Raw genomic sequence first — 15,901 nt, 5'->3', positions numbered from 1 at the left:
ATTCGTTTTCTGTATTCTGTATTCATGAGACACTGAAGGGGAGCTGATGCGGTTGCCGCAATGTCTGCTAGCCACCCGTTGTAAACAAAGCAGATAACCACTCTGACAGGGAAGTACAGAGAGATCATCTGTTCCTAGTGATCAGGAACAGCGATCTCTCTGTACTCTTAGTCAGTCCCCTCCCCACAGTTAGAATGCACCTCCCTAGAACACACTTACTCCTTTGATCGCCCCCTAGTGTTAACCCCTTCCCTGCCAGTGTCACTTATACAATGATCAGTGCCTATTTTTAGCTCTGATCACTAATATCACTGGTCCCAAAAAAGCTTAAAAAAAAACGCTGACCAGCGCCATTACTTAAAAAAATTTAAAACATTTTAAAAAATGCCATAAATCTATCCCCTATTTTTTAGACGCTATAACTTTTGCGCAAACCAATCAATATACGCTTATTGCGATTTTTTTTACCAAAAATATATAGAACTATACATATTGGCCTAAACTGATGAATAAATTCTTTTGACATTATTTTTATTGGATATGTATTATAACAAAAATTGGTCGGTCTTTTTTGTTTACAGCGCAAAAAATAAAAACCGCAGGAGGTGATCAAATACCACCAAAAGAAAGTTCTATTTGTGGAAAAAAAAAGGCATCAATTTTATTTGGGTACAGCGTCGCACACCCGCGCAATTGTCAGTAAAGCAGTGCCATATCGCAAAAAATGGCCTGCTTATTAAGGGGGGGGGGGTAAATCCTTCCAGGGTTGAAGTGGTTAAACAGTGTGCGTTTAGTATCACTTTAGTTTTCTTTTGATGAAGCCAAGAAAGGTTTTTTTGTGCACTATGTATATAAATGGACAGCCGAGCCTCATGATGTTGCTTTCTTTACCAGAGCAGGCTGAATATCTATATTTTTATTTTAATTCATTTGTACACAAATATCTAACAAGTTCCCGCCCAAATAATGAAAAATCTATTTTGATGATTTGACATTTTAATCACTTAAAACAAAATTATACATAAAATGTACACTTTAAAAAAACAAAAACAAAATTGCTCTTCACAATTAAAGTGAACAAAAAACCCCCCAAAAAATAAGGCATTTAATGCTGGAATGATTTCATGTACAGAAGAGACTGATTTTCTGACTGGCAGACACCAGTCACAAAGGGATTTTCCAGCTTTGAAAGCGTATTTGTCCTTGCGAAGTGGGGCTCCAGCAGTAGAGTTCACTCCCTTCCTCTGGGCCAGAGTGACACATAGCGGACACAGGCAGTCAATATTGCACATTAGTTAGTCAATAAAAATTAGAGTGGCAACATATGCAGGCAGCCGGTTCAGAATGTCCCTCTCTTGCGTCTTACTTACATAATCCAGGTCCCGTTTTGCTATGATGTGAACGATATGAAAATGCAGCACATCACAAGAAATATCTCATTTCCATGAATACTTTTAAAAAGTATCAAAGTGTTCCAACAGTAAACAGTTCAAATAAATAGCAAAAACAGAAAAGTCAGTTCTCCCAAAAATGATATCAGGGTTTGAGAGGCTTGCCAACTGAGAACCCTAAATTACGATGTGAAAAATGTTTTGGTTTTCAATTCTGTCGATTCTGCTGGTGAAATTGCTGTTTGCAAATGCAAATTCTGATTTACAGAAACATTAGGGCTGCTCCCACAGGACAATGCACCCACATAAGTCACCCTTATGGAAGTGCAGCCACTGTTGGATGCGGGGGGCAGATATGCCAACTCAAAATCTGGCATGCTCCCGGAGTCCGTGTCATACAGAAGCTACTAACAGAACAAACTATGTCTGTGCAGACAGCTCATGTCTGCTTCCAATGTCAGGTTCACTTGTAAAGGGAAAAAAAGCAAAGAATGTGCAGCATAAAATAGGACAGTACAGAGTATTTTTTTTTTTTTTTTAACAATTGTTTGAATGTTTGCTTGGAAAGAATGTAAGGAAGGCAGGCGAAGTTAAAAAAAAAAAAAAAAATCCTTATATTTTCAGCCATGTTGTAAAGAGTCAGTCCCATTAAATCAAGCCTGAAATCGCACAAACAATGCTAAAGCATCAATGGTATATCACTGCAGGAAGCTCCAGCAGATCAGTACAGCTTTCCTACATAGTGCCTTGAGAGCCCCAAATCTGCATGCAAATTATGCAAATTTCAACCAGCTCCCATAGTTTGGCCATGGTTATACATGGTTATACATGGTTCGAATCAAACCATTAATAGGCAGGCTAAATGTACCAAGTTGGGTACAACCAGCCTGCCGGATTCACTTATGATTATCGCTAGCGGCTGCTATAGCCACTAGCGATAAATACTGTCTTCTCCGGGTGGGGACGGTCTGACCTGAACTGAGGTTCACCACTTGGAGGTGTCTGCAATAACAAGCCACTAGTACTTTACCAACACAATCATGTGACTACTGGTTCACTTTGGTACCAGTGTACTATAGAAGTATAGCATTTTCATAGTAAGGGGAAGCTGTATGGAGTCCAATTATCCAATCGTGCAAGCAAAAAATCTTTTCTTTTTTTTTGAATTGTTTTATTTTATACTTGCGCATGATTGCGTATTCTTTGCAAATACCTAATCAGATTTACTAGGCTATGTGAGCATTTCCTTGCAAAGTGAACATGCTCAATTCCTTTAGTAAACCAGAGTCTTTCTAACCTTCCAGTAACAAATCTGGCATCAGTCTCAACTACAGGAACACGAAGGGCATACATACTGCAGAAGGAACTGATAAAGGCGCAATAGAATATCTCCACACAGGAAGGATCTACGAACAATCATAGAGCCAAAAATCTGCAATTTCCTAACTGGTTAACAATAACAGATGTTAGATAACATATTACAAAAGTTTTACCTATAATTACAATCATATCAAGGCATAAGGGTTGTTTATTAAGTTGGTGCAAAGAGCAATGATGTGTTGTACAGTAAAACAACCAAAAGGATTTAATCAGTTTGGTGTAGTCTTATCACTGAAAGATGATTTATGGCTGAACGCTGCTTCTCTTTATACCAAGTTGCCCATTGATCAAGCAGTGTAAAGGGAATTAACTACCTGTAACCAGATGAAGATCAGGAAAAGATTCATTCTGATTGGCTGCTCTGGGCTACTGCCTAAAGTAAACCATGCCTTTCCTTTTGCTAATCCAAGTACCTGTGCATAGAGGCTGCTGTAAGCTCTTTATTGCTCCCTCTCTCACATCACAGCTCTCTTGCAATCCTTAAATAGCAGCTGCAAAACTATATGTAAAAATGTATTTTACTTTTCTTCTTCCATCATTTCCCCAATGGTTAAAATAATACATTTTTATGTTTTATATTTACTGACTTTGAACATTTCCTTCAAAACTCTGATCTCCAGTCTGAGTTTTCATAGCTGCTATCTAGGGATTGCTAGAGAGCTATGCAATGAGAAAGCAATGAAGAGCCTTTAACAGTCTCTATGCACAAACACGATTTTGAAGAAAATAGCAAAAGGGATGCCGTTTTCTTTAAAAAGGTACCCACAGACCTTAGATGACAGCTTTCTAACCTGGCTTTATTAGGTGTATAATGTCTATGGGGCAGCAAAAGACTGCAAATGACTGGGGCAAATGTGAGGCAGTTTAAAAAAACCTTGTTCCATTATTGTTCACCTGAAGATAAGGATCAGAATTGCCCGCACATTCCTTCTGACTCCTTTGCCCTGGCTTGCGTGACTAGAGTACATGTTCAGGGGAAAAACTCCCTGTTCTGCTTTAACTTCATAAATAAGCCTCAGAGTTTTTAAAGGTTAACTACCTTGGAGGCCCAACCAAGAATGAGGTTGTTCCTTAAATTTGGACCATGATCTCTTTTCAAGACTTTAAACCTGACACCTTAGTGATGTCACCCATATAAAATGACAGACTATATTGATTAGGAACAAGAAATCGATGCCTCTGCTGGGATCAGAGTGACTAGTACACGTTAAAGACAGATACATATACCTCTACACAAAACTACGAGCTGTAAACCTGACTCCAAACACAGCGTCATCACTATTTCTCAGTCTCTCCTGCTATAAAGCTTTAGACTAAGTCAAAAGGAGAATTTACATTCTCAGCAGATATATTTATAAATGTGGAACGTGGACATCCATCAATCAATATCTATAAATACCCAGTCCGCTCTATTTACTAGAGAAAAAACCGCATTACTACACACAGCAGCACAACTCCTGCAGGGGTTATGGTCAATTACAGAACAATGTGTACAGTCTACCTGGTACACTGAATATTTGAAGAGGACACCAAAATTCACATATTTCAAGGAATTCAGATTAAAACAGCCATTTATCATCAATACAATGGAGGAACCAGTCTGATTTGGTCATACTTGAATGATCCCCAATCTATACCTATACCTATACGTTAACACTGCACTGTTAAAATACTTATTTGGGAACACTGCTGACAAAGAGCAAAGACTTTTCTTAAGCACATTCTCTGCTGTTAAATTACGCTCTGAGTTACTGTGGGTACATCAGAACATTGGCACAATTACAAGTAGCCGTAATCCTACATTAGACATACGGGATATTTTATAACAGAGACAAAATAATGTTGTAAGGTTTACCTAAATGAAAGCCAAAAAAGAAATGAAGATAATTTTGCTTGTTATCTGTGATGGCATTTATAATCTGTGCCAACAAATCAACTGAAAACACAAAATACGGCTGCTGCATTCATTATGGAATACAAAGAAAAACAGTCACAATCTGGCTTGAAAGAGAAGTTTGTGAATACAAAAAAATAAACGATCATACTCACCTAGATGGCTGCAGCACCTATCCTAGCTGCAGCGGCCCCCACCGGCTCTACATCGAGAACGGAGCGATCAAAACTGCTAATGGCTCAGTTCTTGATATCCAGTCTGCAGAGAGCTGGTGACTGTCCGTCACTGGCTCTCTGCTCTTCCCCTCCAGCGCTCACTGAAAAGCTGGGCTGTGGAGGGGGCAGGAGTGGTTAGCTCAGTCTCCCAGAGGCTCGCTGAGAGGCAAAGCCAGCTGCCAGCCCAGACATCTGAGTGGATCCTAACTGTAAAGTCGGGATCTTTCCAGAGCCAGGACTGGCTGAGTGACATCAGCCGAAAGCGGGCACCGGAGTGTAGAACGAAGTGCACTCCTGTGATCTATAGGAGAAGGGCTAAAACAGCTTTGGCCATACTTCTCCTTTAGGGATCTGAGCACTTTATCTTTTTATTTTAAGTTCTTCTAGTCTTGCAGTTTTTTTAAATATTGTAGATTTTTTTGTTCTTCTTACAAAGCTTTATTTTGTTTAGCAAATTAGCTCATCACATCAGGGGAAGTGAGGTCAGCTTGTCACATCTGAGAGAAAAGGGCTTGCTCACACCACAGTTCCAGAGCTCCAAGTGCCTTTCTGCATGTGGTTTAACGCGTTTCAGTGCGTTTTTATCCGTTTTACTTGCTGCCCTCACATCCTAAACACTCAGATACAAGGAAAAAAAAAAGAAGAAGAATGTTAGGCCAGGTGAGTAGGCAGGGCAGCAACAGTCAGATTTCAGATGAGCTTCGACCCCCTAACAAACACAAGCTTAAAAAGACGGGTTATATATAAATCCTTCACAAGTAAGCCTGAATATTTCTACAAAAGTTGGATTACATTTTTAGATTCTTGCACATGCCTAGTTGCGATTGGTTCACTTTAAAGTTGTAAAAGTAAAACCTGTGGCTTGTTATGGTTATTTATGGATTGAGGCCATATATCTCATGTATGGTTGTACACGTGTGGATATAAATCTAGTAAGCTCTAATGATTGTACCCTAAAACTACTGGCATGGGGTTTTATAAAGCTTCTCTTTATCTGGTCACCAAGATAACTGCTTTATAACTTCAGGAGTCCCCTAGCAGACAATAGAAGATTTTAAATGTGTGGTCACAAATAGGCATCATAGTATGCTAAAGAAGAGAAAAAAAAACAAGAGGCGACAGACTAAAACATTATACCATTTCCCAAAAGTCATCACTGTCATTCATTACTTGTATGGGTGGCATTTTACACATAGCCAGCAAAAACAATGATTAAAAAACACAATTATGTACAGGTTGAAAGTCTGGGTGAAGTCACCGAATTGTGAGACAATTAAAATCACCCCACCGGCATAATCCAGTTCTATTAAAGTCACTTCTGACTACACAAATGCTATGTTTAAGAGAAATCAGGAGCCCCTCTACAATGTCCCTGGATCTGTCCAGTGTGAATTGCTTTTCAAAACAGATTTGGAAATTCTCTGATGTTTCAGTGTTGATGTCCAATGGATAAAATGAGAGGTATTAAACATCCTATGACCAAGGCCAGCACCTCTACACGGGTCAGTCCTTTAGCAGCACCTGAGTCTGGTTTGTGGCTGTGTCCCATTCCGCCTACTTCGGGAAGTACGTGGACTGTGGCTACATAGAGGAATGTCCCAGCAGAGAAAAGCATTGCAACACCAGTGGCATTGACCTCTGACAAGGCCTCTTTACTGCTCTGTGAGAGAAGATAAAAAAATATATACATATATTAGATCCACAAAAGAGAGTAATACAGTTCTAAGATGTCACGTCCTGACACACACCGAATAACCACCAACCACAGGAATCAATAGAAGCATTTGTAAATATTAGTTGAATTACCTTGCTCAATCCCAGATATGTCAGCATTGACAGGACAGGGGCTGCAAGAGCAAATACAAGTAAATGCTTCCGGATGCGGTTACGCTCCAGTCCTGCGTGCATGAGGAATGAAACTAAGCCGAATGCTGCTGGAGCCTGCAAATAAACATAACAATACATTTCTTAATACTTACAGCTGACCTCCAGGTTCCTTTAGAAAAGACAGTCTATAAGAATAAGACAATATGTGCAGAAATGTGTAAGCAGTAAAATTAAAGAGACCCTGTCACTGGACCATTCAGACTACACATATTATCATTTCATGTATTTTAGATATGTTGTTAAATTCTTGTGAAAGCGCCCCCCCCCCCGCGGGAGACACAGTATAACCCCCGCAGCAACAACAACCAGTCATAAGACTCCCTGGCCAATAGGGGCTTCCTGAATGGCCGGGAGGAGAATGTGGCAGAATAGCGAATATTAATTCGCTGGTGTCACACAACTGGGTGGGATCAGGGCGCACTCTCTGCACCCCGAGCCCACCCTATTTTGAAGCCTATTAGAGCCTCTGGCGCTAATCAGGTGCTTCAAAAGACACACCCACCGCCTATCCACGCAAATGTAATTCATGCGCCCGGCGTCCCGAAAGGGGCCAGACACATGGATAGGGAGGACGGCAGCAGTGTTAGGGGGGGCGGCGCCCATGCGCCCACAATGCACGGGCCGCCACTGTCAAGTTCCCTAGGGAGTTTAAAGACACATTGGAAGGGAGGAAAAAAAAAAGATGTAAATTAATAAACTTGATTTTACCTGCATTTTTTTTTAAGATGGTGACAGGCTCTCGTTTGTGTTACGTGTTCTTTTAGGAGAACCATAATTCAAAAATTTCTGATCCATGGGAGTGCATTACAAGGATACAAGGATCAAACTGCATCAATCAGTTCAATTATGGAACGGATGTCATTGGAGTTTCCTGGATCAATTGCTCAGGCTGCCTTTACACCCAACTAATCATACAGATCAACTGCCCAGTTAAACAGGAACTAAAGGAGTTAACAGGAACTAAAGACACGCTGTAAAAAACTGCAGGCAGGCTTTTATTGCAGAAGCAACATTTCCCCTACCTGCCTGCTCGCCATCTCCTCCAGCACTGTACAAATGGCCATTGCCCACCTATAACTGGCCTTTGCAGCAAGGAGCACATGGAAGGGCAACGCATGTCAAACAAAACCAAAGAAATTTCCCAAAACTTACCGACCAGCCTGCAACCAACCAAATTATCCTGTCTAAAAGTATGCATCAAAAACAGGGGTTTAGTTTGCACACATTCACAAATACATGAGCAAGCTGCAAAGCCACTTCACGGCACCCCAGTATTATCTGCAGTCCTAAATTTTAGGAGCCTCCATAGTAGAAGCACATGCATTATAATGCATAGGGGCAGGTGACCTTTGCTGCCGTTGTGCTATGTGCTGGGTGTCCAGTGCGCCCCTGTGCCTTTAAAGAGGGATGGGCTCCCTCCAGGCTAACCTGCCCTCTGCCTATTCATTAGAAAACATGTGCTTCTACTATAGAGGCTCCCAAAATTTAGAGTTAGGACTTCAGATAATACTGGGGTGCCGTGAAGTGGCTCTGCAGCTTACGCATGTATTTGCAAACGTGTGCAAACGAAACCCCTGTTTTTAACGCATACTCTTAGACAGGATAATTAGGTTGGTTGCAGGCAGGTCGGTAAGTCGAGCTGGGATATTTCTTTGGTTTTGTTTGACATCCACCAGCACTGTAAACTGAGCTCAGCTTACAGTGCCGGTCCGGTCTCTGAGTGCCAGGATGACGGCCTCCCGCGTAGGAGTGACATGAACCCCCCGCTGGCCAATGAAGAGGCCCAAAGACTCACACTCAGAAGATGCTAGTGCAGGACCGTCGGACAGGCAAATATGGAGACTTTATGCACCGCCATCAGGGAAAGAATGTGGAGTAACAGGGAGGGCGGCTGGATCATTATAGCGGAAGAGAGCGTGGAGGAAGAGGAGAGTCGGCTTGATCACAGAGCGGGGTTTGCCTGCTGTAACAGCTTACATTACAATTGGAGTCCGCTTGCCGTCACACACAGCCCTGCCCTCCTGACCCCGCACCTGTGACAGACAGAATGCCGGTCCAATGCCAGGGCGCGACTCTCCTCTTCCTCCATGCTCTCTTCAGCTATAATGATCTGGCCGCCCCCTCTGCACGGGTGAGGCTGCACTGAAGGACACTGGTGAGGCTGCACTGAAGGACACTGGTGAGGCTGCACTGAAGGACACTGGTGAGGCTGCACTGAAGGACACTGGTGAGGCTGCACTGAAGGACACTGGTGAGGCTGCACTGAAGGACACTGGTGAGGCTGCACTGAAGGACACTGGTGAGGCTGCACTGAAGGACACTGGTGAGGCTGCACTGAAGGACACTGGTGAGGCTGCACTGAAGGACACTGGTGAGGCTGCACTGATGGACACTGGTGAGGCTGCACTGATGGACACTGGTGAGGCTGCACTGATGGACACTGGTGAGGCTGCACTGATGGACACTGGTGAGGCTGCACTGATGGACACTGGTGAGGCTGCACTGATGGACACTGGCGAGGCTGCACTGATGGACACTGGCGAGGCTGCACTGATGGACACTGGCGAGGCTGCACTGATGGACACTGGCGAGGCTGCACTGGTGAGGCTGCAATGATGGACACAGGTGAGGCTGAAATGATGGACACAGGTGAGGTGTACTGGTGAGGCTGCAACGATGGACACTAGTGAGGCTGCAACGATGGACACTGGTGAGGCTGCACTGATGGGCACAGGTGATAAAGTTGTTGTTGATATTTATTTATTTGTGTAACTTAATTCTGCATAAAACATTTAAGTGTCATTTCATGAGAATTTATGAGGGCGTGTATAGGGGCGGGATTAGGGGTGGGGCATGGTAGTGGTTGGGTGGGTCAACTGGTGGCGAGTAACCCTTAAGGCCTGGCTAGTAGCTCAGGACTTAAAATTTTGAGACCTGTATATACAATACCTGTGGGATCCCCCTGGAAGCCAGAAATCATTAAAGTAGTCACCCCTACTACAGTGATCTCCACTAGCTTCTGGGTCTTGTGCTGAGCAGCTACCCTGCTGCTTTCTGAACACAGGAGGTCGTCCGCTGGGGAAAGTGCATTTGCATTTTCTCAATGAATGTGCAGCATTCTCTGATTGGAAATATTGGAGAGAGTGATGTCACTGTACCAACCCTCCACCTTGTCCAAACCGAAACTATAGTTCGAATAATTGGCAGGGTGTATACGCTTAAGTATAATAAAACATTTCAGTACGTCACCAATCAACTCCTCAGCTCTTTTGATCAGGTGGGGATTGCCTCAGCGACAACCTCTAGAGCAGGGATCTCAAACAGGCGGCCCTCCAGCTCTTGCGGAACTACAAGTCCCATTATGTCTCTGCCTATGGGAGTCATGCTTGTAACTGTCAGCCTTGCAATGCCTCATGGGACATGTAGTTTCACAACACCTGGAGGGCCGCCAGTTTAGGACCCCTGCTCAACAAAAATCTGCTGCTGCTCTCGTTTTCTATAAGGCCTATGCAGTAGCTCAATTATGAGAGCCAGTGATTCGTCAGATGGGACTTACTCTGAATCAAATTGGACTCTGCAGAAACCAGAGACTAGGTGAATTTTGCCAAGTACTTTTCACTTTCATTGCTTTTTTTGTTGTTGATTACTGTAACATCTAAATATTTTCTTGCACCTTTTTTCTTTCCTTTCATTAAAACAATATTAAAAATCATTAGGCTGAATCTCCAAATGTTCCAAATCCAAAATTAAAGAATCCTTACCTCTGTGAGGACTACTATATTTTAAAACTCTGCTACATTCCTGTCTGAGTATGGCAACGAGTATCATGGACATTTCTTAAGGGTTCCCACGGAATGGAAACTCTCTGCACAGGGTGAGGCTGAGAGTGTAATATTGTCACATAAGAAGTTATTATTCATCCAGTACACTGGTAGCTGGTTGTGGTGTATTAGAAAGGTTCAAGATGTGATAAGTTAGAAGTGCAGAATTAAATGGCCAACATGGTCCACTCAAACCCCATACATGCTGAACACTCATAGTGGTGTAAGGTAGGTCCTACTCGGACACACCCAAACATGAAAACCAGCAGCACGCCCCATTGGAGGTCCGTTTAACTATTTACTACATACACAGGGTTTAGGAAAAGCGAACCAATATACACATTTGCTCTAGGAAGCAGTAAAACAAAAGATGTAAATTACATCTCCACAAAATGTAGCTTTACACACAATGACAGACCAAGAGAGTAGGTCTAGTCTGACAAGGTCCACCTAAATCGGTATTAAAACCAAACATGTAATATATTGCAGCTTACCAATTCTTAGATGTGGTGGCTGCAATAGTTATATTTTTTAGGCTTTTTTGCCTCGGTTTTCACCTGATGATCCGGCCAGTAACACACCTCCTGTATTATTGTGACCTCATTCTGGATAAAGGAGCACAGCAGACAGCAGCATTGGGGAGGGGGTGTTAGATGTACCAGCAATTTAAGATACATTAATAAGTTGAAGCAAAATAGCAACAGTTTTTTTTCTTTTTGTATAAATATTTTACATGAATAAAGCTGATCATTGTAAGCACCCCTGTCAGAAGTAAATGCCAATACATTTTCAGGAGAGCTTGTTCTGTTGAAAAACAACAGACCTACTGGCCAGATCACCAGGTGACCCTCAAGCATCCCATTTACATGGATTATTTCATATAGTCATTCATGTTATATGTGCTGCTAAGGGAGTTGTTTGATTTTAGGTGGTGGGTCACGTGGTTCGTTTTAGTGGGTGGTTTCTTTTTTGGGGGGTGACGTTTGTAGACGAGGGTCAGAAGGATCCCATTTGCTCAGACTGGCTTATTACCTGAGCATAGGAAATGTTTAATATGGTATTTATTTTTACCATTTTCAATAAATGTATATATCAAGTAGCTCTAGTTGGTGTCATGTGTTCCATGGCTTCTTTTTTGTGGCAACAGATCACCAGGTGAAATGAAAAAAAGAAAACCTAAAAAAGAAAACAAATGCAGTCACCACATCTAAGAATTGGTAAACTACAATATAATAAAATGTCTGATTCTATGGCTTTTAAAGGATACAGTCATGAGAGGAGCAAGGAGGCTGTCATTTATGAACTTTCTTTTGGGAATGTTATTCCTCTGGTTGTCATGTTGATGCATTGACTTCAATGCTGCATAAGTAGCTGACCCAGAGGTCGGACACACATCTAAAGCATGCTTGTTCTGGGTCTGTGATTCAAAAGTAAAGTAGAACTAAAAGGAAAACTTTTTTTTTTAATAGAATAAGGCCCCTTTCACAATGAGGCGAGGGCCGCTAAAAATGTCGGCGCTTTACCGTCGCATTTTCGGGGGGTATTCGGCCGCTAACGGGGCGCTTTTAACCCCCGCTAAAGACCGAAAAAGGGTTAAAACCACTCGCAAAGAGCTGATGCCGGCGGTATAGCCGTGCTGCCCATTGATTTCAATGGGCAGGAGCGTTGGAGGAGCGGTAAACACACCGCTCCTTTACCGCTCCAAAGATGCTACTAGCAGGACTTTTTTTACCGTCCTGCCAACACACCGCTCCAGTGTGACAGCCCTCGGGCTTTCACAATGAAGAGACAGGAGCGGCTCTTTGAGGGCGCTTTGCAGGCGATATTTTTAGCGCCGTAGCGCCTGCAAAGCCCCCCAGTGTGAAAGAGGACTAAAGGGAAGGTTATAACCCGTGGGGTGTTTTTGCCATTAGTGTCCCATTGGGGTGATTTCCCTTCACTTTCTATTCCATACCAAAAACTGGAAGTGGGAGGAGGAGGAGGAGAGGCTCCAAAATGAATGTACCCAGTGAACCAACTAGCCTCACTAGTCGACTAGATACAGAGATGACATAGACCCTCCTACAAAAGTTAGAATTTACACAGGATCTCTCAGCTCTGAAAAGCAGCGGGCAGGAGCTGAAGTTACACTCCGCAGAGCCCAGTGAGATCTGATTGGAGGGAAGGGACACACCAACCTTCACACAGCAACAGATCTGAGGCTGTCAATTCCAGGCTGTGTGCTGGAGCTCCCTCCCCATCACCTTTTTCTCTTGCTGCCACAAAAACTTGTCAGAAACAACTCATACATGTGGCAGAGGAATGAGGCAGCAGACAGAAACAACACTTGGTGCTCTGGATTGAGAAGTACACAGCAGGGGTCCAGTGGTGGGCTACGCACAGAGTGCAGGGTCCAGGGGTGGGCTACGCACAGAGTGCAGGGTCCAGGGGTGGGCTACGCACAGAGTGCAGGGTCCAGGGGTGGGCTACGCACAGAGTGCAGGGTCCAGGGGTGGGCTACGCACAGAGTGCAGGGTTGAGGAGTGCACGGTTTAGCCCTCTTTCACAGGCTGTCCACATCTCACATCCACCCATCCTTGGCTCTGACCTCTACACCACTCGCACACATCTCCCACCTCTGCACACATCTCCCACCTCTGCACACATCTCCCACCTCTGCACACATCTCCCACCTCTGCACACATCTCCCACCTCTGCACACATCTCCCACCTCTGCACACATCTCCCACCTCTGCACACATCTCCCACCTCTGCACACATCTCCCACCTCTGCACACATCTCCCACCTCTGCACACATCTCCCACCTCTGCACACATCTCCCACCTCTGCACACATCTCCCACCTCTGCACACATCTCCCACCTCTGCACACATCTCCCACCTCTGCACACATCTCCCACCTCTGCACACATCTCCCACCTCTGCACACATCTCCCACCTCTGCACACATCTCCCACCTCTGCACACATCTCCCACCTCTGCACACATCTCCCACCTCTGCACACATCTCCCACCTCTGCACACATCTCCCACCTCTGCACACATCTCCCACCTCTGCACACATCTCCCACCTCTGCACACATCTCCCACCTCTGCACACATCTCCCACCTCTGCACACATCTCCCACCTCTGCACACATCTCCCACCTCTGCACACATCTCCCACCTCTGCACACATCTCCCTCCACAAACCTCATTCACGCCCCCCCTCCTCCTTCCCCAAATCTTGCATCTCACCTACCCGGCCCGACTCTAGTGCCTCCCAGCACTGTAGGAGACTACACCTCTCTCACTTGCAGGGAGATCATTTGTCGGCATCTATGCACCCAGACACAGGTGGGGATCACAGTGCAGCTTACCATGTGATGCCCCATGCCACAATGGACCTGCATCTCCCTTGTCCCCACTGTAAGTGCAGGGCAAACAGGGACCTGCGAGAGCCGCAGAGAGGATAGCTGTCCTTGTAAACAAAGAAGGCTTCTTTCTAAACACTGCTTTTTGTGCACTGCCATACAAATATATATGTGTAAGGACAAAAAATTAAGAACATTATTAAGCTTGTACCTTGTGCAACATGATGGCGACAAACACAATCAGCTGAACACTGGTCTGGGAAGTGGAAGCTGCAGCTCCAAGAGCAACTCCATCAGCTAGAATTCAGAGGAAAATATATTTTATTAATGGGCCACAAAACTGTTCATGTTTTCCTATTAAATGCAACTAATGCCATGCAATTGTCAAGGAAGTGCCACTCACCTGCAGCATGAACCACCAGGCCCAGAGTTGTGGTGATTTTGGAACTGGCTGCTCTTGCTGCCTCTGGATCTAAAGAACAATAACAAGTCATTTTAATACCTGTAAATAAAACTGCCTGTAGCTATCCCCATCCTATCATACATACCTTCTGTAGAGTGCATGTGAGAGCTGCCAATCTGATCCACCAGCAGCATAAATACAAAGCCAAGTACCAATGAGACTCCAATGTAAGCATGTAATTTAGAGTGATCATGATGATGTGCCTCCAAGACCTCCGCTCCAGTCTCGGTTTCCTTCACTTTCTGGATTTCTCCAATTTCATGATGTTTTGCTAAAGAAGAAAATAATGGAAATCAATTGTCTAAAAAGTGCCAATATACACTGCTAGTGGTGGACAAAGCTAAAGGTCTTACTATAATCAATATATTACATTGCCTCGACGGGTGTAGAAGCATATTGTAGCCTAAAGACATCAGAGAACCTTTGATTCCGTTTACAAAACGTTTGTCCAACAGCTACATTACATCTATTAGTAGCCTAAAACCATTGCGGTTCTTATAAAAATGTAAGCAGATCAGGCAGATTATAATCTCTAGTTTGAGTTTTGCATTTGTTTATACTATTTATGCGCATTGCGGTGCCATTGAGTATGAAAGGAAATGCACTATAATGCACATAAACAGCACCTTAAAATGCAGAATTGAATGCACGTTATTGCAATAGGTGCATATACAGTGCACAGGTGTAGAAACTATTATAAAAGAAGAGATTTACATAATTTTGCGGCACAGTGGCTAAGAGGACAAATATAATAGTGAAAAGGTGCTGCGCTGCTAACAGACTTGTGCAATCAGGGGTTCCCTGATGAAGTTACGTGTTCGTGACGTAACGCTCACGGCGTGAGGGAGGTAATCATGGACTGGAAGGGACGTAGGAGGGCACTTGTCCCAGTTTCCTTAAGGCTGGGTTCACACTAGAGAACGCAGCGGCTCACAGAAGGGTCCGGTGCATCCCCATTCACCATTTTAGGTCCGATTTCAGCCCAAATTTTGGGCTGAAATCGGACCTAAAACGGACCAGAAGACGCACAGGGCTCCTGTGTAATTCACACAGGAACCGATGCGGAGATGTGTGAACCAGTTCCATAGAGAGCCGGTACAATCTCCTGACATGTGAATTGGATGCGGGGACGCAACAGTGTGAACCCAGCCTTGCTCACTGACGTTTTTAAAGTTTACATATTGTAAGTGCAATTTATTTATTTATTTTTTTTTTTATTAAGTTTAACATTATACAAAATATTCATACTTTACTCATAATCTCATTAATAAAATACCAATTCCAGACCCCCACCCCCACCTCACCTTTACTTATATCCTGCCTTTCTACTTCCATTCCCTTCCTTCCTCCTCTCCTCATTATCACACCTTCACTATCCCGGAATATTTCCTTCTACTCTTAAATTCCATCCAACTTTTCCATGCCTTTACAAACTTCCCTTTTCTATCTTCTTCACAATGATATAATAAATTATATATAAAATCTACCCTTCCAATC

At 43.7% G+C, this 15,901-nt stretch overlaps 1 protein-coding gene across 1 annotated transcript in view; it reads right to left on the bottom strand.

Annotated features, from left to right (window-relative positions):
• Positions 1 to 2,540: 2,540 nt before the first annotated feature.
• The window catches only part of SLC39A9 (solute carrier family 39 member 9), a 40,622-nt gene continuing 27,261 nt past the window's right edge, over positions 2,541 to 15,901 (bottom strand). Inside the window, exons 4-8 of the mRNA XM_073609407.1 lie at positions 14,490 to 14,675; positions 14,345 to 14,413; positions 14,153 to 14,238; positions 6,687 to 6,821; positions 2,541 to 6,540 (exon numbers count right to left, since the gene is read on the bottom strand). Coding sequence (XP_073465508.1) covers positions 6,310 to 6,540; positions 6,687 to 6,821; positions 14,153 to 14,238; positions 14,345 to 14,413; positions 14,490 to 14,675 — 707 coding nt within the window. The 3' untranslated portion in view covers positions 2,541 to 6,309. The remainder of the gene's footprint in view (positions 6,541 to 6,686; positions 6,822 to 14,152; positions 14,239 to 14,344; positions 14,414 to 14,489; positions 14,676 to 15,901) is intronic.

Source organism: Aquarana catesbeiana, linkage group LG13 (assembly GCF_042186555.1).
Source record: "Aquarana catesbeiana isolate 2022-GZ linkage group LG13, ASM4218655v1, whole genome shotgun sequence".
Lineage (NCBI taxonomy): Eukaryota > Metazoa > Chordata > Amphibia > Anura > Ranidae > Aquarana > Aquarana catesbeiana.
Note: the sequence above shows the minus strand (reverse complement) of the source record. Positions and strands in the feature narration are given on the sequence as shown.